A 24154-nucleotide genomic window follows, 5' to 3' on the forward strand; every position below is an offset into this window, starting at 1 on the left:
ATAACTGCCCCCAAAGTGTGAGAGTAGTGATGCTGCAACTCAGATCTGCCAAAGAGACACCGTACAGCGCTTCCTTTAAGTGAAAAGGTGAAAGTGCTCAACTTAATAAGGAAAGAAAGAAATCATATGCTGAGGTTGCTAAGATCTACGGTAAGAAAGACTTCTTTTTTTCAAAATTTAGGTATAGTTGATGTACAATATAAGTTTCAGAAGTACACATAGTGATTCACAGTTTTTAAAGGTTATATTCTGCTTAGTCATTATAAAATATTGGTCATTTTCCTTGCACTGTACAATATATCCTTGTAGCTTATTTATTTTATATGTAGTAATTTTGAACCTGTTAATCTCCTACCCATATCTCGCCCCTCCCCTTTTCCCTCTCCCCACTGGTAACCACTAATTTGTTCTCTGCATCTGTGAGTCTGTTTTAGTTATTGTTGTTATCTTCACTAGTTTTATTTTTTAAAGCCCACATAATTGATATCATGCAATGTTTGTCTTTGTCTAACTTAATTCACTTTTCATGATACTCTCCAAGTCCACTATGTTATTGCAAATGGAAAATTTTCATTCTTTTTGTGGCCTAGTGATATTCCACTGTGTATTATACATCTTCATCCATTCCTCTGTCAATGGGCATTTAGGTTGTCGGAGATTTTATTATTTTCCTGTTATTGACTTCTATTTTGGTTTTGTTGTGATCAGAGAACACACTCTGATTTCAATTCTTTTAAATTTCTTGAAGTTTGTTTTATGGCCCAGGATGTGGTCCACCTTGGTATTTATTCGCCATCGCTTGTAAGCACGTGTAATCTCCTGTTCTGTTGTTAGGTGGCATGTCCTATAAATGTCTGTTGGATCGAGCCGGCTGAGGGCAGCTTTGGATCCTTCAGTATCGTCTCTGGTTTCTGCCTGAGGCTTGTTTCAAAGTTTTGCTAGAGGAGAGTAGATTTGCTTCCATCTGGGGGTAGTTTGGATTTACTACTCAGGTATGCTGGCTCCAGGGTGTCCACCCCATGGCCCCTGCCATCACTGGGGAAGCTCCTCTGGGTGCTCAGAGTTTGAACATCTTTCCCTGTTAACTCTGAGGATTTGTCAGTTCACAATTCCCTGGCTGTTCTGCCTCTTTGAAGAGTTTTTCTCTGTACATGCAAGTCACATACTTGGCAAACTCAAAAGAATTCCACACAAAAAGCAATGCCTCATTCTCCCCAGCCCTGACTTCCACCCCCTCCACCTGCCGAGACCACCAGCCTCTGTGCCATCCCCTCATCAAGGATCGTCTCCACACACCCAACCAGGGAAGATCCCACTTTTCCTGGAGTGTCCAAACCCCCAACCCCTGATTGTTCAGTATCTGGAAGGGGCTCTTTGATAGGTTTTGCCCAGTTCCTAGGCAAGGAAGTTATCAAGGAAGGTTAAGTGCGATCTTTTCTACCGTATCATGCTTGGAGGAGGAAGTCTGTTTCATATATTTAACATTCTGAAAATAATGCTTCTACGTGGCAACACAGGGAAGTGATGACAGTGGAGTTTTAAGTTCCTTTTTGTTTTAAGTGTTGCTAAATAGGGAGAAAGAAAAAGTTACAGAGGCAGCCTGATGTCTAGGAGGAAACAGTGGGTTGAACTCCAGCATCCTGCCTGCTCTTCTGTCCTGCCTACCTCCCTTCCACCTCCTTTTGTCCAGAGAAATCAGACCTGTGAGTCTGATGTGACCCTCCTTGGGGCAGGCTTCCTTACCCTCCACAGGCAGAGTTAATGGGTCTCTTCTTTGCCAGCTCCTCTCCCACCTTGCGCCCCTCCCCCACCCTAGAGTTTCTCTCTCCTTCTCCTCCAACACCTGTAACACTTCACTCAGATGGTCAACACCACCTGGGAGTAGATGAGCTGGTCTGGGAGAATGTGTAGGAGAATGAAGATCGTAGATCATATCTGGAGAGCCCACAGCCTGGAGGAAAGCAGAGGAAGAGAGGAGTCCAAAGTGGACGTGATGAAAAATCAGAGAGGTCAAGCATCTTACTCAAGGCCACACAGCACATTGACCTTGCATGCCTCGATGTGCCTTTGCAGCAAAATCAAAGGCGTCCACTCTCACTGAGCTGTGTGGCCTCTCCTAATTGGCTAGCATCCACTCTGAGTAAGACCTCCTCCCCTGGAAGGTAGTGTTTTGATGTACTTACATATGTGTACTCTTGTCACCCAATGTGAGCTGAGACTCCAGGTCCTTGTTCCTCTATAGCATCAGGAAGAGCCAGCAGATTAGGCAGAGAGAAGAAAGGTCGTAATTCTTGAGTTTCAAATCGTTTGGGAACTTCCTCACAGAGCAAATGCTTTGAGAGAAAAGGGTTTAGTGGCAGAGAGGAGGCCTTGGGGTTACAAAGGCCTCCTCTCCTTGTGATTTAGAGTAGGGAATACACTAGTGAGCCAGACGATATTCCATTCCACCAAGCCTCTAAAACAAGAGGACTTTCTCTGGGCTGGAGAGAGAAGCAGTCTGGAGGGGAACAGAAGGGCACACCAGGCTCCTGCGAAGGGTTCTGCCCCCTGCTGAGCTGTGGAGCAGGCCAGTGTGGGCAGTGGGTGAATGGAGACCCCAGATAGCTTTGGATGGCCTTGGAGCAGGGAGAGGCAAGACCCAGGGGTCTGAGTCTACCCTGTGGAGTAGAGATGGTCAGGGGGCTGGCACCGAAGGGGTGGGCACAGGGGAGAGGGCACAAGGCATTACATAGCCAAAGAGGTAGGAGGGTACACAGCGTGATACACAGAGTAGTCCTTAGGGATCGAGGCCATGAATGCACTGTGGATGCCAATAATGTGTGTAGAAGCAGACACAGGCCCCTGGCCTAGTCCATGCTGGGCACCATGTGACCCTTGAACGTCGATGAAGCAGCAGTAGTGGACAAGGCTGTGGTTGACTGAGATCCTGGAACTGCATGGCTTCCCTCTGCTTGAAAGCCACAGAGTGAATGCATTCACGGCATTATGTGGCTGTCTGGATCTGTCCTTGCAAAAGCAAAGAGGTGTTGGGAGTCTGGGTGCAGAAGAATCCTAAAGAAAGCATCCTTTAGGTCCAGCTCTGGGAATCAGTTTACAGTCTCTGGAACTTAGTCAATATGGTGTTGTTACTGTTGTTGTTGTTCAGTTGCTAAGTCTCATCCAACTCTTTTTGACTCCATGCAATGCAGCACACCAGGCTTCCGTGTCCTTCACTATCTCCCAGAGTTTGCCCAAATGCATGTCCATTGAGTTGGTGATGCTTCAGTATCAGTCCTTCCAATAAATATTTAGGGTTGATTTCCTTCAGTACAAATGTGGCTAAATGAAAGTCACTCAGTTGTGTCCAACTCTTTGTGACCCCATGGACTATACAGTCCATGGAATTCTCTAGGCCAGAATACTGGAGTGGGTAGCCTTTCCCTTCTCCAGGGAATCTTTCCAACCCAGGGCTTGAACCCAGGTCTCCCGCAGTGCAGGTGGATTCTTCACCAGCTGAGCCACCAGGGGAGTTCCTCAGGGGGACTATCAGATGAACTGGGAATACTGCCCCATTAACTGCCCTTAAAACCAAGCTGGACTCTGTGGGGCTCCCAGGCATGGAGGTCTTTGTGTCCCCCATTTCTTGTAGGTAAGACTTCAGCCTCCCTGACCTTCCTGGAGTTCCCAAAGGCAGATTGGAACAGTTGCTAATTCAGGGAGGAGCAGCCAAGAAACAAGCTAAGGCAAGATTAAAGGAACTCAAGAAGCTCATTGAGATTGGGAGACCCCTGGTCTTGTCTGGCCCCACCTTTGGCCCACTGCCATAAACCCTCATCCAGTTCTCTGAAGTAGACGCACACAGGCTTTTTGAGGAGAAGCCTGGTGTGCCTCCCTTTGCCTGGCAAGGCAATAAAGCTGTCCTTTTTGACTTCATCCAAAACTCTGTCTCTGGGATTTGTTTCAGTGCTAGCGTACAGAGAAGCTGGGCTTTCAGTAACATCCTCAGGACTTGAACAAACCTGTATTCTCCACTGTTTTTTATAAGCAGAATTGTTGCAGGCAAGGGGACTCCTTCCAGGGCCCAAGAGTGGGCTTTTGTCTAACACAAGTGAATTGTCCAAATGGCAGGGTCATAGCCCATATTTTAAGAACTTGGTTATTAGAAGTTGGATACCTTGTTGGGCCTCAGGTATCAGAGTCTCTTGCATGGGTAATCAGCATTGGGTTTAACAGGCTCTGAACCGGGAGCAGATTAGTAGCTTTCCCAAGGACTTCAGCATCCCAGACAGTGGGGTCCACTTGAGAAATAATGTGGGCTGGAATGGAGACCTCCTCTGGTTGGGACTAAGGCAAATTGCATGGCTGGGTGCCTTCTCTATGAGGGTCTCCAGAGTGGCGTATCATTTGGAATAGAGTGGTCCCTTCCCAGCAAGCAGCTTCATTCTTTCTGGAGCTATTAGTAATTGTCCTCCGTTCTTCCCCAGTAGCACACTGGACACCTTCCAACATGAGGGCTTGTCTTTCGGTGTCACATCTTTCTGTCTTTTTATACAGTTCATGGGGTTCTCACGGCAAGAATACTGGAGTGGTTTGCCATTCCCTCCTCCAGTGGACCATGTTTTGTCAGACTCTCCACTATGACCCGTCCATCTTGGGTGCCCTGCGTGACATGGCTCATACCTTCATTGAGTTATGCAAGCCCCTTTGCTACGACAAGGCAGTGATCCCTGAGGTGGGGTGGCACTCAGGCATGAGCAGAGACTGATGTGCAGAGGTAAAACCCTAACAAGCAGCTGCATGGGGTGGGGAAGAGGGATTCTGAATCGCTTGGTTTGAGGCCATACATCATTCCTGAGAATCAGACCAGATTGTCCAGGGAAACTAGTCAGCACAGAGCAGGCTGCCCCCGTACCTAATAGAAAGTAATCTTCCTACCTGCCACATCAAGGGCTGCTGCAACTCCCCTGGAGAATGACCAGGTGTCCTCTGGGAGCCAGGGAGGGTCCTGGGCCCTGTCAGTCTTCTGGAGCCCTGAGTCCCCTTCAGGACTGAGGGCAGTCCTGCTTCCAGTGATCCTCCTGTTTATATTTTGGACAAGGTCCTGGTGGCCCTCTTCCCCACGGGTGACATTCATCCTTCCAGTAGCCTTCCTGGCTGCACTTCACACACATCCCTTCTCCACAGGGCAGAGCTCCAATCCAGGCTTCCTGGACCCTGTCCTTCCCATGAGTTTTCACAAGGGAAGGTAGCCCTGAGGTGGTGCAGGCATGGGAGCTGCAGTTTATTTTTCTCCCTGATAGCCCACTAGGACTTCCCTGGTGGCTCAGACAGTAAAGAATCTGCCTGCAACACAGGAGACCTGAGTTCGATCCCTGGGTCTGGAAGATCCCCTGGAGAAGGGAATGGCTACCCACTCCAGTATTCTTGCTTGGAGAACTCCATGGACAAAGGAGCCTGATGGGCTACAGTCCATGGGGTCACAAAAAGTCAGACACACTTTTACTCTTCACTGATAGTCCAAAATGTAAGAAAGGAGTGTGCTGCCAGGGTCTTTAGTGGGTGGGGCTCTTCAAGGGATTGTCACAGAGATAAGTCCTATAGGCATTTATTGGCCTGACCCCAGAGTTCCAAAGAATAGCAAGGAGAAATAAGAAAGCCTTCCTAAGTGATCAGTGCAAAGAAATAGAGGAAAACAATAGAATGGGAAAGACTAGAGATCTCTTCAAGAAAATTAGAGATACCAAGGGAACATTTCATGCAAAGATGGGCACAATAAAGGACAGGAATGGTATGGACCTAACAGAAGCAGAAGATATTAAGAAGAGGTGGCAAGAATACACAGAAGAACTATACAAAAAAGATCTTAATGATCCAGATAATCACAATGGTGTGATCACTCACCTAGAGCCAGACATCCTGGAGTGTGAAGTCAAGTGGGCCTTAGGAAGTATCACTACTAATAAAGCTAGTGGAAGTGATGGAATTCCAGCTGAACTATTTCAAATCCTAAAAGATGATGCTGTGAAAGTGCTGCACTCAATATGCCAGCAAATTTGGAAAACTCAGCAGTGGTCACAGGACTGGAAAAGGTCAGTTTTCATTCCAGTCCCAAAGAAAGGCAATGCCAAAGAATGCTCAAACTACCGCACAATTGCACTCATCTCACATGCTAGCAAAATAATGCTCAAAATTCTCCAAGCTAGGGTTCAACAGTACTTGAACAGAGAACTTCCAGATGTTCCAGCTGAATTTAGAAAAGGCAGTGGAATAAGAGATCAAATTGCCAACATCTGTTGGATCATTGAAAAAGCAAGAGAATTCCAGAAAAACATCTACTTTTGCTTCATTAACTATGCCAAAGCGTTTCACTATGTGGATCACAACAAATTGTGGAAAATTTTTCAAGAGATGGGAATACCAGACTACCTTACCTGTCTCCTGAGAAATCTGTATGCAGGTCAAGAAGCAACAGTTAGAACTGGACATGGAACAATGGACTGGTTCCAAATTGGGAAAGGAGTACATCAAGGCTGTATATTGTCACCTTCCTTATTTAACTTATATTCAGAGTACATCATGTGAAATGCTGGACTGGATGAAGCTCAAGGTGGAATCAGGATTGCAGGGAGAAATATCAATAACCTCAGATATGCAGATAACACCACTCTTATGGCAGAAAGCAAAGAGGAATTAAAGAGCCTCTTGACGAAAGTGAAAGAAGAAAGTGAAAAAGCTAGCTTAAAACTCAACATTCAAAAAATTAAGATCATGGCATCTGGTTCCATCACTTCATGGCAAATAGATGGGAAACAATGGAAACAGTGACAGACTTTATTTTCTTGGGCTCTAAAATCACTGCAGATGGTGACTATAGCCATGAAATTAAAAGACATTTGCTTCTTGGAAGAAAAGCTATGACAAACCTAAATGTTATGTTAAAAAGCAAAGACATTACCGAAAAAGGTCCGTATAGTCGAAGCTATGGTTTTTTTGGTAGTCATGAATGTGAAAGTTGGACCATAAAGACAGCTAAGCACTGAAAAGTTGATGCTTTTGAACTGTGGTGTTGAAGAAGACTTTTGAGAGTCCTTTGGGTAGCGAGGAGATCAAACCAGTCAGTCCTAAAGGAAATCAGTCTGAAATATTCATTGGAAGGACTGATGCTGAAGCTGAAACTCCAATACTTTGGCCACCTGATGCGAAGAACTGACTCGTTGGAAAAGACCCTGATGCTGGGAGAAATTGAAGGCAGGAGGAGAAAGGGACGACAGAGGATGAGATGGTTAAATGGCATCACTGACTCTATGGAAATGAGTTTGAGCAAGCTCTGGGAGTTGGTGATGGACAGGGAAGTGCTGTCCAGGACTGGTGTGTTGCAGTCCATGGTGTTGCAAAGAGTCAGACATGACTGAGTGACTGAACAAACTGATCAGGTTAGGGGATCGAGGCAGAAGAGGTGTCTAATTAAGCAGGGGAAACTGGGCTTGTAGACCATGAGAAAAGGTTTGTCTTGCAAAGACAACAGCGAGGGCCCTGTAAGCACCCAAAATCAGTTTGGTGAACCTGAGGAGACCCCTGGGGTTAGTCAAGGGGAGGAACAAGAGCCAGAAAAAGTGACTAGAGTCCCAAGTCCTACACCCTTCAGGGAGAGAGGGAGGAGACCTAGGCCCTGTGTCACTAAGCAGATTACCTTCATTTTCAGAGAAAGAAAAATGTAAACAAAGAGACTTCCCTGGCGGCTCAGATGGTAGCCAGGTTCTATCCCTGGGTCGAGAAGATCCCCTGGAGAAGGAAATGGCAACCCACTCCAGTACTCTTGCCTGGAGAATCCCATGGATGGAGAAGCCTGGTGGGCTACAGTCCACGGGGTCAAAAAGAGTTGGACACGACTGAGCAACTTCACTTTCACTTTTCAAACAAACAGAGCTGCAGGGTAGAGCAGAAGCCAGAAAGTGGAAACAAGACAAGGTCAAAGCCCTCCTTGGGAGGTTGTCCTTGTGCTATTGAGGATGGGCACTTCCTTACATGAGCAGGACAGAGATAACCTCCACCCACTGGGAAAGCTGGCAGGGAGGTGCAAGGACCAGTAGACAGGCTAAGAAACCATCAGGGGATGAGAGAAGGAGGATATGAGAGAAATCCAGGGCAAAGAGAGAAGGTGCCCAGCCAGGACGCTTCCTCAGCCAGAGATTCACAGCCCCTCTGAGGAGGGTGCTTGATCACTTCCTCTGCTCGGGGGTTGATAAAGTCTGAGACCCTCACATGTGACCAGGGGTGCAATAGGCTGTGAGCCCTGAGAGGCACTCAGAGAGGGCTGGGCCACAGATGTACTGGGAGACTCCCATTGTCTCCTTATTTGGGCCCCCGATGCAGTTCTGACATTCTGGAACTGGGCCAAGACTAAGATCGAGGAGGGAGGAGGAATCAGACTTGAGGAGCTGTGAGGGGAAACTAACCCAGTCAGGTTGCCAATTGCCACAGTCTTAATTTGGAAGTCCAAGTGGTGGACCCTGTGGATCTTCTCAGGTCCGAAGAAATGGAGTGATGGGGAGAATGACAAACATGAAGAGAAGAGCCTTGGGCTTGGTGGACTCCTTCGGGGCCAGAGAGCTGGTCTCCACTAGATCTCCCAGGCAGCATTAGCTGCCACCTAATGGCTACTCAAATCTTCAGGACTAAGTCCCAGTCGTCCTCTGCAGTGGGCAGCCACAGCCTAATAGATGGATCCAGGTTATGCCCTTTGATGTCCCTTTCGTGGCTGCCACAAAAGATGTTGCAGGAGAAGGGTGGGGAGGAGTGAACAAGGTCTCTATAGAGAGTCACCAAGTGAGGGACCTTGGCTTCACACAGGAAAGAATTTAAGAGTAAAGTGGTTGGAGAAGGGGCAGGATTTCTAGGAACTGGGCCACTGCTCACTTTTTGCCCTCTTATGGTCAGCCTCAAAACTGTCATGCTGCCTGTGTGTGTGTCATTTAGATGCTAATGCATTACACTGAGCATAGACTGAGGCTCAGAGTCTGCTGGAAGTCTACTCTTCCACTATCTCGCACCTGATTTGTTCCAACTAGCTTTTGTTGTATCCTCAAAGTCTGCTGTTCAGTTGCTAAGTCATGTCCGACTCTGCGACCCCATGAACTGCTTTTAATTGTTGTGCCCTTCCCCTTCCTACCTGTCTCAAGAGGAATAACAACCTTCTCCTATCTTTATGACAGGAAGTAATTCTGCATCTTAGAAAGAGGTTCTTACACAGTGACAGACACTTGGAGATATGGCTACTGGATCCTTCACATTTCTGTTTTTAAAGTGATGGCTCCCAGGTTCTTGACAAAGACATTCCTGGGTCATAAACTTGACAAAAGGCCTATCTAATCTTCAAATGGATTTATATATGTTTCAAAGAGATGTTGTTAATATCTATCTATAGCATCATTCGGAGAAGGCAATGCCACCCCACTCCAGTACTCTTGCCTGGAAAATCCCATGGACAGAGGAGCCTGGTAGGCTACAGTCCATGGGCTTGTGAAGAGTCAGACACAACTGAGCGACTTTCACTTTTCACTTTCATGCATTGGAGAAGGAAATGGCAACCCACTCCAGTGTTCTTGCCTGGAGAATCCCAGGGACAGGGGAGCCTGGTGGGCTGCCGTCTATGGGGTCACACAGAGTCGGACACGACTAAAGTGACTTAGCAGCAGCAGCATAGCATCACTGGCTCAATGGACATGAATTTGAGCAAACTCTGGAAGATAGTGAAGGGCAGGGGATCCTGGCGTGCTGCAGTCCATGGGGTCGCAAAGAGCTGGACATAACTTAGAGACTGAATAGCAACAACAACAGACATAACCAAACCAAGCCTGCATCTGTTCACCTGATGCATGGCAAAGTCAACCTACTGGCACCAAGTGGTACTGAAGGAAAACGCAGCCTTTACTGCAGGACCAAGTTTACTTCAGCTCATGCTCAAAAGACTCAACTCCCCAGTGGCTTTTGGGAAGGCTTTCAAAGACAACATTAGGGGTGAGGGTTCAAGGGTGTGTGATCAGCTCGTGATCATTCTTCTTAGTTGGTGGCGGTAACAGGGTGGCGTTTTGGGAATCTTGGTTATCAATTTTTTGGCTTTAACCAGTATGGGGTCTACATGTTGGTGGTCAGCATGCTGTTAACTTCTTTCACCTTGTGGGGGTTTCAGTATCTGCACAACAGCTCGAGGATATGGCTCAGGATTTTATATAGAGCCCTTGAAAAAGAACTAAAGGTTTTTGACTTTCTTATGGATCCTTACTCTCTCACTGTCTTTCCCTGGACTTTTCTGAATCAATTTTGAATCCATTCACTGGCACATTTTAGCCACATTTATTACAATATTTTGGAAATTGCTTGACATTGCAAAAGGTAAAGTGTTGTGGGTACACTGAGTACTGAAAAATCCAGAGCTGTTAAAGAAAAAAATATTCAATGACACAGTAAGACAGATCTTATTCAGTGGTGGGGGGCAAGGGTGTCGGGGCACATGATTTCAATTGGTGTAGGGACCACTGGCATGGAACCTTGCAGTTTGGGAGAGAGGTTATGCTCAACTCTGAATACAGCAGGGGCAGTGGGAATTTATATAGCAAGGAGCAGGATGAGGTGGGTGGATGGAAAATTGCGAAGGGAAACATCGGGAAACAGGGAATTCTGGCCGAGCTGACTAGGCCTGGGGGATCAGACATCACCAAGGCTGGTAGAAGATGAGGAATCCAGTCAGATATGGAGAAGTGGGCTGTTCTGTTTAAACTGACTTAGCAGGATTCTTCCTGAAATCTGACAACACAGAGACAAAAAGGAAAGTCCAAAAGTCAGCCCTTCAGTTAGAGAATCTTCATCAGCTTGTTCCCTATATTGTGCAGACCCTTAGTTTTATTATTCTTAACAATGGTTTAATGTTAAAATGTTAACATATTGACAAACTCCAGGAGATAGTGAAGAACAGAGAAGCCTGCCAGGCCTGCTGCAGTTCAAGAGGTGGCAGAAAGTCGGAAACAACTTGGTGACTGAATAACAACAACGGTTTTTTTATTTATTGAGCCCTTGCTGTGTGTCAGACACAAAGTCAAGTGTTTTAGATACATCTACAAAATCTCCCCACAGCCCTGTCAGGAAGATATAGTTATCTCCAACTCAAAGATGAGAATATGAAACTCAAAAAGCTAAGTGACTGGTTTAGGGTTCCATATGTGCAGAGTAATAGTGTTGGAGTTGGAACCCCTCTTTGTCCTATTTAAATGTCCACTGTGGTAACCTGTAAGTAGGACAATGCAAAAGACAGATATAAGCAACAGAATTCACCTCTAAACCTCTTGTCTTCCCAGAAACCTCAGCCCCTGGCCTGCAGCCCCAGGGGATGGCACTCTGCACCCTGGCCCAGGTGAGCCAAGACACACCTCGCTGTACTGGGCGAGGCCCGACCCCGCGGTAGCCAATAGCGCGGGCTCCTCTTGGGGGCGGAGCTCTCCCGTTTCCGCGTCCTGATTGGGCTACTCGGGGGCTCTCCAGGATGCGCGATCTGATTGGGTGTCTCTGGGGCGGGGCCGGGGCGGGGCGGGGCGCGCCAAGTTTGGGAGCGGGTCTCTAGCGCCGATCACGTGGAGGCTAGCGCGCGGGTTCCAACTCTGGTGGTGGTGGCAGCAGCCCGGAGCTTGGTGTTTCTGGCTGTGCTTCCTCCCCCGCGGCTTCGAGAAGCGGGATCGGGTGAGTGCAGAGCGCCTTGCTGGCGCCTGGGGTGAGGGGCCGGGGCGCGCGGCCCCAGGTCGAGACCCGTGCGGTTGGGTTGACCGCACCTCGAAGGCTCGGTGCAGGTGCCGGCGGCAGTCTTCCTTATGGAACTTTAGATATCAGTGCAGCGCGTCACTTTGTCCCAGTATCTTTCCGGCGAGGCTGTGTCCAGGTGTTTCCCTGTAGCCCATTTCGCAGACGGGGAAGGGGAGGCTCAGAGAGGGGGCCCGATGGAGCCCGCGCGGTCCCATTGCACTTGCGGCCGCCCTGGGGATGGTGGTGGGCGGCGAGCCTGGCCTCCCCACCCCTCACCCCGGCCTAGGAGACAAGCGTTGCCCTGTGGGGTTCGTGGCCCAGGGCCCTGAGCGTCGAGGTCCAGGAAGTTAAGCGACCTTTGGTCAACTGAGGCAAGCACAAACGCGATTAGAGCTGGCAGACTGGAAACACCAGTTCACGTTCTTATGGGCTCATAATCTTTTTACTTGACGGAACGGGCAGTGGACGTGGGCGATTATGGTTTTGTTTAGCACTGCTGCTGCCAAGTCGCTTCAGTCGTGTCCGACTCTGCGACCCCATAGACGGCAGCCCACCAGGCTCCCAGGGAGTCAGGGAAAAGAGTTCAGATTCCTTCTGTCACTATTATATGCCACCTATTATATGCCACTATTATATTATAAGTAGGGCACATACACAGACAGTAATCTCCTCAGGACCAACAAGGGGCTGATCCCATTGTGTGACAAAGACCCAGGAAAGATCTGGGGGTGTGGGAAGGATGGTAACCCTGGGAAGTGAATTCACTTACTCGGATTGTTTCCCTGGGCTTGAGGTGTTGATCATGGACAGTGTCACAGGTAAGTGACATTTCTCTAACAGAAACACCAACAGCATGACACAGTGACAGCTGCAGTGGGTTGTGTTTCCCAGGGTGCTTAGAGGTAGTAAAGATGGCCCTAAGGTACCCAAGTCTCTTTAATAATAACAGTAGCTGCTCTCTCTCTCTCTCTCTCTTTTTAATCTCTTGACCACACCACATAGCATGTGGGACCTTAGTTCCCCAACGAGGGATGGAACTCATGGCCCCTGCAGCGGAAGCATGGAGTCTTAACCACTGGACCACTGGTGATGTCCTGTAGCTGCTGATTGTTGAATAGTCACTCTGCCTGGTCCTGTCTGAGTGCTCTGTGTCGTATACCTCATTTAACTCCAACCAGCTCAGGACTGTGGTCATCCCTGTGTCATGCACAAGGGGACTGAGAAACAGGTGTCTGCAGCTCGTTAGGAAGTGGAGAGCGGGACTCAAACTCTGCAGGCTGGCTCTGCAGTGAGTTCAGTACAGCTCCCTTGGATGTGACCTTCACTGATGGGAAGTGGGGCATAGCGGGGGTCCGACCCATGGAACAGCCACTGCTCTCACGAAAGGAACCTTGATCTTCTCCAGTCGGGTTTCTCTAGTTGTTAGTTTCAGACAGGTATTTCTCAAACAGGTACATTGGGAAACGACATGAGACCTAGGTCCTTGAGCACAGTTTGAAACCTGTGAGCTCTATTCTGCCAAGGTGAGGATCTTATCTCATCCCTGGACTGGACTTTAGGCCCTCGAATCTCATCTCCTCGTCTCTGTTGTGTTCCTCATTTCTGACCCTTGACAACTGAAACCTCTTCCCATTTTCGGGCCTTTGGACTGGTGTTTGCTCTTGCCCCATGTCTCACAAGCTTGGCTGCTTTCCACTGTTCTGATCTCAGCGCAGGCGCTTTCCACGGCAGGTCTAAACAAGCCCTCTGACTGTTTATTACCCTTCTAACAGTCATCACCAGAGAAAGCAATGGCACCCCACTCCAGTACTCTTGCCTGGCAAATCCCATGGATGGAGGAGCTGCAGTCCATGGGGTCGCGAAGAGTCAGACACAACTAAGCGACTTCACTTTCACTTTTCACTTTCATGCATTGGAGAAGGCAATGGCAACCCACTCCAGTGTTCTTGCCTGGAGAATCCCAGGGGCGGGGGAGCCTGGTGGGCTGCCATCTATGTGGTCGCACAGAGTCGGACACAACTGAAGCGACTTAGCAGCAGCAGCAGCAGCAGCAGTCATCAGTCCCTGATGTTATCTCTTGTGAATTTATTTACTTTTTTAGATCCTGCTTCTCATAATCGCAGGGCCTCTGTCTTGTTGACCCTTGTATTCTGAGCTCCTAACTCAGTGCCTGGGACTCAGGTGTCACTTAATAAATATTTGTTAAAGGAACGAATGAATCCATTGTAGGTTAATGATAGTGAAGTAAAGCTCCTAAATATCAAAAGCTTATTTCTCATTAAATGTAGAATTACTGTATGACCCGGAAATTCCACTTCTGGGTATAAACCCAAAAGAACTGGCAGTAGGGACTGGATATTTGTGCACCTGTGTTCACGGCAGTGTTCCTTGCAATAGCTGGGAGGTGGGAGCAGATGGATGGGTGGATGGATAAACAAGACGTAGTCTCTCTGAACAGTGGACTATTATCCAGCCTTTAAAAGGAAGGAAACTCTGACACGTGCGCCAACACAGTTGATCTTTGGTGCCATTGTGCTGTGTGAAATAAGCCAGCTACAAAAGGACAGATATTGTGTGACCTCATTTACAGGAGGTCCCTGAAATAGTCAAATTCATAGAGATAGAAACTAGCATAGTTGCTACCCTATGCTGGAAGGGAAGGGAATGGAGCATGTTTAATGGGGACACAGTTTTAGTTTAGGAAGGTGGAAGCATTCTGAAGATGATGGTGGTGGAGCTGCATGACAGCGTGGGTGTTTTTAATGTCACTGAGCTGTGCACTTCTGTCACAGTTCAAAAAAAAAGTGAGAAAAGTGCAAGGTGTCCTGTTTCTCAGCCAACATCCAGACCTGAAGGATAGATGCTCAGTGTATCTTCCGGTCTTCCCTCTGATGTAAAAGAGGACAGTCTCGGGATCTTTGTCTCACTTGTTTGCCAGCTGTCAGGGCGTCCCCCCAGGCCCTGCCAGGTTGATGTGTGAGCTAACCATCACATTCAGGATCTCTGCCTTTCTTACTGTAATTTAGAATGCCGCAAGATACGCATTATACTGTAATAGATATTACAGATTTAACTGAAACAAAACAAAGAATACTGAAGTTATTGTTTTAATAAAGAATTCAGACTTCTTTGATTTTTTTTTTTAAAAGAACTTTAAAAAGAACTCAAGTTGGGTGGATTTAATGAATGTGAACCGAGCACTCCATTTGTGGGTGGGGGTGACTTGACCTGAGTGGTAACAGGATGCAGGGTGGGAAACACCCCCAGAGAGTGGCAGCAGGAGCAAGGGGGCCCTGCTAGCCTTGGAGGGGGGCCAACCACACAGACAGCCCTCACCCAGGGATTGAGAAGGAACTGGGACTCCAAGTTCACATCTTAGATGAGAGGAGGGTTTGTTGGCACTTCCTGGGTGGTCCAGTGGTTAAAACTCCATGCTCCCAATTCAGGGGCATGGGTTTGATCCCAAAAGATCCCACATGCTTTGCGGTGCGGCCATAAAAGAGAGTTTGCTATGAGGGCAAAGGGCTGCGGGTGGCGATGCTGACAGGAGATGCTGAGGCCACAGGTGGAGGTGGAGCGGAGTGGATCTGAGTGCCTCTAGGAGCTGAGGCAGATCTAACTTTCCTGGGAGAGGGGGGAGAAAGCATTCCAAAGGGACTTTAGTTACTTATTTGGTGCTTGAGAAATACTTGCTCTGTGTTGCTTGAATCCTTTTTAACCTTGAGCAGTTGGAATTTCAAAGAAACTTTTCTCTTTGAAAAAACTGTAGGACGAGTGTACCCTTTTGGTCTCTGGTTTTCTGTGGGTTTGCCACCACCTGTTGAGGGCACATGGGAAGCAGCCATTGAGTTCAGAGAAGCCATCAGCCAGGTGTCCAGACCACCTCGTCTCCCTGTACCTCTTGGGGGTGTGGCAGAGGCCCTGGCACCGGGGTTGGGGCCACTTCTGCCTCAGATGCATTTGTGGCCTAAAAGTCCTGCACTCACTGCTGGTTTTGCGGGAGTGGCCGTGTTTCTGATCCTGTTGTGCTTATGTTAAAATAATGGCTGCTTCAAAAACCCCAGTTTGGGATTTCCTGGCTAAAGCTTCCTGCTGGTAGATATTTGCTTCCCCAGAGATTAAGGAGGCTGCTGTGACTGGGGACTGTGTGGCTGGTTTGTTTAGTGAGTATATGTGTCTAGCAAGTGAAACTGCATGTGCGCCTTGTGCAAGAGAACCATGCTCTTCCTGCTGTGTCTGCTCTGCACTCTCCCAGCTGTTGATAGCACTGTGACACCAGATTACCAGCTGGCTTCCCCTCACCCAGCAGTTCTGCCCCACTGGCTGGTGTCACTCATTTCAGCTCAGTTCTGACATGAGCCAGAGTGAGCACAGACCTACAGGTTAATCCCACCAGACAGCCGCCCTTCCCCACTTCAGATGCCAGTCACAAGTATCAGGTCCCCAAGGGACCCACAGCTTCTGTCCGACTTGGCTCCCAGGACCCTCCTTGGACTCACACATGTTCTAGAAGAGCTCTCAGAACCCAGGCAGACACTAACTTACATTCACCAGTTCATTAAAGGATATGACAAAGGACACAGATAAGCAGCCAGAGGAAGAGAGAGATGTTCAGGGTGATGGCTGGGAGGGTCACCGTGGAGTTGGGGTGCACCACCTGGAAGCTCCCTGAACCCTGTGAGGGGGTCATTAACTCCAGCCCCTTTCCCTCTCTGGAAGAGTTGAGGGGGCTGGAAATGCTTCTCATCATGGCCTGGTCTTTCTGGGACCAGCCCCAACTTGGTAGCCTCCCACCCCGAGTTGCATCATTGGAACAAGAGATGCTCCTGTCACTGGGAAGTCACAGGGACCTATGTGTGTGTATAACTATTTATATTCTCATGGTGCTCTCAGGAGACTGCGTCTGGTGGGCCCCTTCTCAGCCTGGTGTCCTCTGGTCGCCCCCAGCGCTTGTCCTTGTGGGCCCGCTTATCTGTCTGCATTCAGTGTGCTCACTGCTTCCTGCTCACCTTCCCCCAGGAAGCCCCATGAAGGTTCGGTCTGTTTGGGTCTCACTGTGTTCCCAGTCCCGACTTGTGGCTGCTGCTGAGGGGAAGGGCCTCAATAAGTAACTGTTAAGGGAATGAATTTGAAACGAAAGCTTATCTAATTAGTAGAAAGTACTGAAAGTTGCCAACCATCGATTAAAGGAGGTCAGTTCCTGTAAACATTTATGCTGTCCCTTTAGCTGAAATACCACTGAGCTCAGACTCTTGTTCTTTGTGGGGATGTATGTGAAGACACAAGCCTGCTGTATTGTGATGATGCCGAGTCCAGGTGTGTACCTCTGCCTGTGGACCTGACCAGAGGCCCAGGGTCAACCCAGAGCGTGTCCTGCAGCCCCAGCCGCGGAACACCAGGTGGAGCCTCTGCGGGGTTTGAGACTCTCCTCCAAGGCCAGTGGGCTGTGCGGCCCTCCACTAAGATACTTTTCTGAGTCTCCTTTTCATTACTTGAGAAATAGAAAAAGTAGTACATAAGTCAGCAATTCACTTGTTCATTTGGCAAATATTACTCTCATATGGCTGCGCTGGGTACTGTGGGAAATTTTTTACAAAGTAACCATCAGCCCTTGCCTTCAGGAAGCTGGCTTAGTTGGGGAGCTAAGCCACAACCAGGAGAAGTTCAGGTAGGAAGAGGGGGTGCTGGGCTCCCCGAGGCTGGAGCAGCCTCGAGGCAAGGAGGGCGGGTCTCCTGAGGAGCCAGTGACCTGCAGGGATCCACAGGTGGTCCCACGTGGTGGATCTGCAGCAGAGTTCTCATGTTCTCCAGGCGCTTCTGGGACAAGGCCCACACGTGTGTCAGTACTTCAGCAACTTGGGAACTGACAGGTGACGATGAGCTGTGACTGAGTTTAATATTTGAAGCTTTTCCATTTTTAGGTGCCTCTGAACCAGCACAATGGCAGCTCCAGTCAACAAGGCACCCAGAGATGCCGATTTGTGGTCCTTGCATGAGAAGATGCTGGCACAGCCCCTGAAGGACAACGATGTCGAGGTGAGGCTGTGGGTGTTCTCACAAGTTTTGCTGTTGGAAGTCCTTGTTCAGGCCTCTGATTCTCAACAGAAATGAGCTGTGTTTGGGACAGCCTTGTGGTTTGGATACAGGACTGGTTTATAGGCAGTGGCTGCAAAGTGGCTGCAAGTCCTTTGAGGGTGCATTTAAATCTGAGTTTCTGTGAAGAGCAGTGTGCTGGCTGCTGCTGAGGAAAGGGGAAGGGGTGGGGTCACTGAGACTTGACCCTCTTCTTACAGTTCAGGGGAGCATTTCTAGAAGCATCTTTTATTTATGTATTTTTACAACAGCTTTACACGTGAGATAAGTGAATGCACTTAACATACAAGTTGCCCATTTAAAGTACACAATTCAGTGGTTTTTAGTGTATTCATGATTGCTTTTAGAACATTTTAATCCCCCCAAAAGAGACCTCAAACCCATCAGCAATTGCCCCCCTCCATCCCCCAGATTCCCAACCCTCGGCAACCACTGGTCTGTTTTCTGTCTCTGTGGATTCATCTAGGTATCTGTTATTTTAAGGAAAGGAATAAGGAACAAAGTTCAGGAGGGAAACTTGGTGAAATCTAGGGATGAAAATAACAAGATGGCGCAGAATTTTAAAATTCCGTGGGATGCGTGTTTTAAGGATCATCTTTTCTTCCATCGTTTTGTACTCCTTAATTCACTTTCTATTAATTCCTTCCTAAAAGCTTTGAGGAGTATTTCCTTTGTTCCTCAGGTGCTGTGGGGGTCATCTTATTCTGGTTACACTTGGCTTCTGAGGGCAAAATATGAAAGGATAAGTGTCTCTTCTCTTTGCTCAGTTATTGCTCAGATCAGAGCAGATGTTAAACTGCAGTGTCCCCATTCCTGTTTTCTTCTTGTCAGGTTTACAACATCATTAAGAAGGAGAGTAACCGGCAGAGGGTTGGACTGGAGCTGATCGCCTCCGAGAACTTTGCCAGCCGGGCTGTTCTGGAGGCCCTAGGCTCTTGCCTGAACAACAAGTACTCTGAGGGGTACCCAGGCCAGAGGTATGTGAGTGTCATCCAGGCCAGCCTCCCAGGAAGGGAGTGGACATTTCAGAAAACAGCCAGGTTCTCAATGGCAGGGCCTCCTGTCTCCTCCTCTCTTAACGATTCCTAGCGGGTGGTGGCACCGCTGTTCTGGGGGCAAGATACTTGGGGTCACTTGCACAGTCCCCCTGGGCCTTTCTAGAATAACAACCAGGCCCGAAGGAGCAGCTGCTGGCTGCAGCTGAGCCTCCAGAGGAAGGTTGTGTGAGCAGGGACCCCAAGATGAGACTGACCCACCACACTGGAAACTGGGTCAGTGTTTTAAATGCTGGGTTTACCTACAAGAGATTTCAGTCAGCTTCTCCTCTTGAGAACCAGGAGAAGTCATATTCATTTGTGTTTCTTACAGTTGTCATCAGGCAGAGATGGTGATGACAGAATTTAACACGTGGTTTTTGCAAAATTGCACACTTGTGTCCCAGAGGACATGGAAAAGGGAGGGTCACCTGCCGTTCTACACTGATTAGAGGGTCATAATTTTTGGACCCCCACACCCATCCCCCTGGAAAGGGGTTGTAGGATCACATGCTCTCCTGAACCTTGTCCTGTTCACAAATTGAGTCCTTCACAATAAACCAGGGATCATGAGTGAGGTGCTTTCCTGAGTCTTCAGTTTTTCAAGTGAATTACTGGAACTGAGGGGGTCATTTGTAGCCAACTGGGGCAGCAATGCTGGTGGCCCAGTGACCAGGGACTTGCCTTTGGCATCTGAAGTGAGGGGCAGTCTTGTGGGTCTGAGCCCTCAGCATGTCGGTCTGCACTGACTCTGGGTGGTCAGTATGGGAACCAGGTGGAATTGTGGGACACCCAGCTTGTGTTCAAACCCCAGGCTGCCTGGGGTCCCAGTGTTTCCAGTTGATCTTGGAGGAGATACTTTGGTGCCTCTGCCCAGAGATGTGGTGCTGCAGTCTTGCTGCTTCTTGCTGGGACTGAGGGCATGGTGACTGTGGCACACCACCCCTGCCCCCAGCTCTGTTCCCACAACAACGGCAGGAGAGAGGGGCACCCATTTTCTGGCAGGTCAAGTCGACTTGAAGAGCATGGCTTCCATCCCAGGCCAAAACTAGTCACAAATAATAAAAAAACATAAGTGCATGATACATTGTGATATGCAGTTATTAAACAAAAAATAAAATTTTATTAGAAATGCAAAGTAAATCCCCCAAAACCAGTAACTCCCTCTCCCAGCCCCTGGAAACCACTGTCCTGCTCCACATGCTATGAATTGATCCCTGGGCAGCTGGCACAGGCCATCACATGGCTGTGACAGTGTCCTCAGGGTTCACCTGAGTTGTGGGGTCAGACCTCCCCATGGATGGCGAGACACGGCCACCTGGGCCTGGTTCAGGGTGCGTGTTCTCACCCTTGCTCCTTCGTCCCACTAGGAGCCTGGCCTCTGTCCTGCATGCAGAAGTGGCGCCAGTGGGCCTATACCTCCCGCCTTCCTCCACAGGTACTATGGTGGGACGGAGTTCATCGATGAGCTAGAGGTCCTCTGTCAGAAGCGAGCGCTGCAGGTCTATGGCCTGGACCCCGAGTGCTGGGGGGTTAACGTCCAGCCTTACTCAGGTAATGGCCAGGTCCAGACAGGCCTGGGTGGTCCCCTTCCTGCCAGCGTCCTGGGGCTCCCTGAAAAGGGGAGTATAAGCAGGACACCCTGCCAGATGGGGGAGATGAGGTCTCCCCCATCATCCTCAACTGCCTACTGCACGCATGCCTCCTGGGTACCCCACCCCTATCTCTGAATGTCCCTGCCACTTACTCAGGGGCACCTGGGTCCAGGAGAGGGCATGGCAGCAGCCAGGCTGTTGCGGCCACTTGTGATCAGTGGCCTTGTGGGCAGGAGTAATTGTGCCTCTCGGGTCTGTCCACTCCAGGCTCCCCAGCAAATTTTGCAGTGTACACGGCCCTGGTGGAGCCCCATGGCCGCATCATGGGCCTGGACCTGCCGGATGGGGGCCACCTGACCCATGGGTTCATGACTGATAAGAAGAAGATTTCTGCCACGTCCATCTTTTTTGAATCTATGCCTTACAAGGTACGGGTGTGTGTGTCTGCATTCTGTGGCTTGATTCTCAAAGCTTCCTCACTGGCCGTGCCTGTAGGAATAAGGAGCTTCATTTCCAAGGCACCTCAGGAAGTCTCGTCATCACTGTCTCTCATCTCCCTGCTCTGGGGACCCTTGGGTGTTCATGGCTCGCTGGAACCCCCCCAGGGCATCCTGTCCGAGAGTGATGTACCTAACTGCTTTAAACACTTGTGCCTGTCTTGCCCTCGAGTCCTGGTCAGGGGTGAGGGCTGCAGAGGGGTCTAGACAAGGGGAGGGAGTCCTCTTACCCTCAACGGATGGGCGTGCTCCGGTGGAGTGGCCCGTGTGGCTGGAGGGAGCAGCGTGAGCCTGGTCTCCGTGACATCCACAGGTGAATCCCGATACCGGCTACATCAACTATGACCAGCTGGAGGAGAACGCCCGCCTCTTCCACCCGAGGCTGATCATTGCAGGTGAGAGCGGGGCAGGGCCCCAGCCCCCACATGGGAGGGGTGCTCTTCCACCACGTGCTGGTCCCTGCAGGCTCTGCTGTGCAGCCAGGCTGCTCGGGTCTGAGTATCTCCGTCTCTCTCGGGGCTGTTAGTATTGCCCTGCTCTCCAGAAGCATCTGGACACACTGGCCCCTGTCGAGCTGGAGTGGTAACAGTGGGGAACCTTTCCCCCCGACCCTGTGAGACAGGAGCAGAGGGCAGGGTTGCCTTTGGCACAGATGGGATTAGAGGGAGCAGCCCTGGCTTTCAGGCAGGCACCCCAGGTGGGCAGGGTCAGGGCTCTGCTCTGCACTGGAGCTGACTGCCAGTCAAGGTCTCTCCAAGGGTGACTGCACATCACCCTTGCTATCTCAGGGACTAGCTGCTACTCCCGGAACCTGGACTACGCTCGGCTGCGCAAGATCGCTGACGACAACGGGGCGTACCTCATGGCTGACATGGCACATATCAGCGGGCTGGTGGCGGCCGGCGTGGTGCCTTCCCCCTTCGAGCACTGCCACGTGGTGTCCACCACCACCCACAAGACCCTGCGGGGCTGCCGCGCCGGCATGATCTTCTACAGGAAGGGTGCGCTTATCCCTGGGGGGTGTCAGGGTCCCGTGAAGAGCAGGGGGCGAGAGCACAGCAGTCCAGGTCATGGGGCAGGAGGGTGGGGAGGGGTCTGGATGATGGAGCCTTTGTTTGGGGTTTCCGTTCCCGAGATGCCAGATGAGGGTCCCACGGTCCTTTAGCCCTTGATGGTACCAGTGACTAAGCTCCGTTAACAGAGACAACCCCCTCTGGGGACCGAGTCTTTTTGACCCCTGCAAGACCCCCTTTCTCAGCCCCTGGGTAGGGCTGGACACACCATTGCTCACTGGGCCTCCAGGGCCCTGCTGCTCCTTGGAGGCCCCTCCCCAGCTGCTTTAAGCTTTCCAAGGCCAGCAGCCTTTCCCACCCACCTGGGAGACATTTGTTTTCCCTGCTGTATGTTGGTGGTGTTTGACTGACACAGTCGCAGAGCAGGGCCTGGCTCTGCCACAGAAGCGCTGTGTGGCCTTGGGCTAGTTGTGCAGCTCCTCTGTGCCTTGTTTCCTCACCTCCAGATCATCGCAATAGCGCCTGTCCCTTGGGATGGCTGTTGTGAGGATTAAATGAATGAGTTTAGGGAAGCTGCTCAGAGCAGCTCCCGGCTCACAAGAAGCTCAGTGGAGATGCTGGCAGCTCCCATCCCTGATCCTTAACTTTTCTCAGAAAGGAAGCTTCTTTCCCGTTTCTGGCCCAGTGAGCTCCATCTCCTCCAGAGGCATTATCTTGGACGGCTCTTTGAGAAACTGCCCAAGGTGTACTCCTTGTTCCTGTCTTGATGAAGGGACATTTTCATCCTTCCTTTAATCTCTAAAGCTTGGTTCCCCCTCCCCTAACCCCTCAGGAGCAAGTACCCTCCCTGGTCCATAGTGTCAGCTCCAGGAGTGGGGGATGGGCCGGGTCTGTGTCCAGGCAGGGAGAAGACAGAGGGGACAGCCTGTCCCATGTCCCATGTTGTCCTTCATCCAGGAGTGAGCAGTGTGGACCCCAAGACAGGCAAAGAGACTCGCTACAACCTGGAGTCGCTCATCAACTCTGCTGTGTTCCCAGGCCTGCAAGGGGGACCTCACAACCACGCCATTGCTGGTAACGCACCCTACCCCATGGCTTCCCTGCTGTTACCCCCCGCAGCCTGATCCCCACCTTGCTCATGACCCCACCCAACCCCAGGCAAGAAGCAGTTCTCTGGTGGTACACAAGCCTTAGAGAATCTGTGATGACCTCAGAGTTACTTCTCCATCTCTGGAGAAAAGCAGTTGGTGGAAGAGCCGGGGTCGAGGTGTCACTTCCCTTTCAACCGGTGTTTGCAAGGAGGGATGTGGAGGAATCAGTGAAGGGCGAGTTTTAGGTTTTGGGCTGGGCGGGTTGGCTCCCTTTACACCCCCAGCTCAGCGCCCAGGTGCCCCAGCTCTGAGATGGTGGAGTGCCCATCCACTGGCCACTCTAGCCCTTTCACATGCTGACTGGAGGCTCATGTGCCAGGACTCGGGAAGGTAGCTTGCATCCTCCTCCATCTTCGGTGCGCCTTTAAGCAGCCCTTGGGATGGAACAAATCCAGAGGAGCCTGGTGGATCGGCCACTCCTCTCCCCAGCTCTGCTCTGAAAGCTGCCTCACTTCACATCAAAGCAGTGGCAGCTAAGTGAAGCATGTCCCACATCCACCTTGCTGGGGATAGAGAGCAGCTCTCCCGTGGCGATCTTAGCCTGGAACTTCATGCTGGACAGGGGCTGCCTGAAAATCTCCTGCTCAGAGAGGTCTGGAGAGCCAGCCAGGGAACGGCAGTGTTAAAATGGGATCATTCGGGAGAAGGTGTAACCCTGCCTTGGTGACACTGAAAAGCTTGGATGCCCGAGTGGAAACAGGTGTTTGACTCATGGTCTGCCTTTCATCTTCTGCCAGGGGTCGCGGTTGCTCTGAAGCAGGCCATGACTCCGGAGTTCAGAGCCTACCAGCGCCAGGTTGTGGCCAACTGCAGGGCTCTGGCTGAGGCCTTGATGGGACTGGGCTACAGAGTGGTCACAGGTACAGCAGGAAGTGAGCCCATGGGGTGGCCCTGCTCCTCATCCCATCTCTGTCAGGGTGTGGCAGTAGGTCGTGGCCTGGGCAGGTGGCCACAGCTCTGGGGTGACTCAGGTTTCCCAGCTCTGGACACATGACCTCTGGA

At 50.2% G+C, this 24154-nt stretch overlaps 1 protein-coding gene across 3 annotated transcripts in view; it reads left to right on the top strand.

The window, feature by feature from the left end:
* SHMT1 (serine hydroxymethyltransferase 1) overlaps positions 1-24154 on the top strand; it is a 26732-nt gene continuing 2578 nt past the window's right edge. The window contains exons 1-9 of one of the 3 annotated variants that reach the window (XM_005693614.3): positions 1-150; positions 17691-17805; positions 18694-18839; positions 20335-20450; positions 20759-20919; positions 21302-21383; positions 21777-21989; positions 22959-23075; positions 23890-24012. In XM_005693614.3, the coding sequence (XP_005693671.1) occupies positions 17710-17805; positions 18694-18839; positions 20335-20450; positions 20759-20919; positions 21302-21383; positions 21777-21989; positions 22959-23075; positions 23890-24012 (1054 nt within the window). In that variant the 5' untranslated portion in view covers positions 1-150; positions 17691-17709. Of the gene's footprint in view, positions 151-11346; positions 11387-11575; positions 11710-17690; positions 17806-18693; positions 18840-20334; positions 20451-20758; positions 20920-21301; positions 21384-21776; positions 21990-22958; positions 23076-23889; positions 24013-24154 lie in introns of those variants that run through there. The other 2 variants (XM_018064770.1, XM_018064767.1) reach the window with 2 other exon arrangements.

The sequence above is a fragment of the Capra hircus genome, chromosome 19, assembly GCF_001704415.2.
Source record: "Capra hircus breed San Clemente chromosome 19, ASM170441v1, whole genome shotgun sequence".
Taxonomy (NCBI): domain Eukaryota; kingdom Metazoa; phylum Chordata; class Mammalia; order Artiodactyla; family Bovidae; genus Capra; species Capra hircus.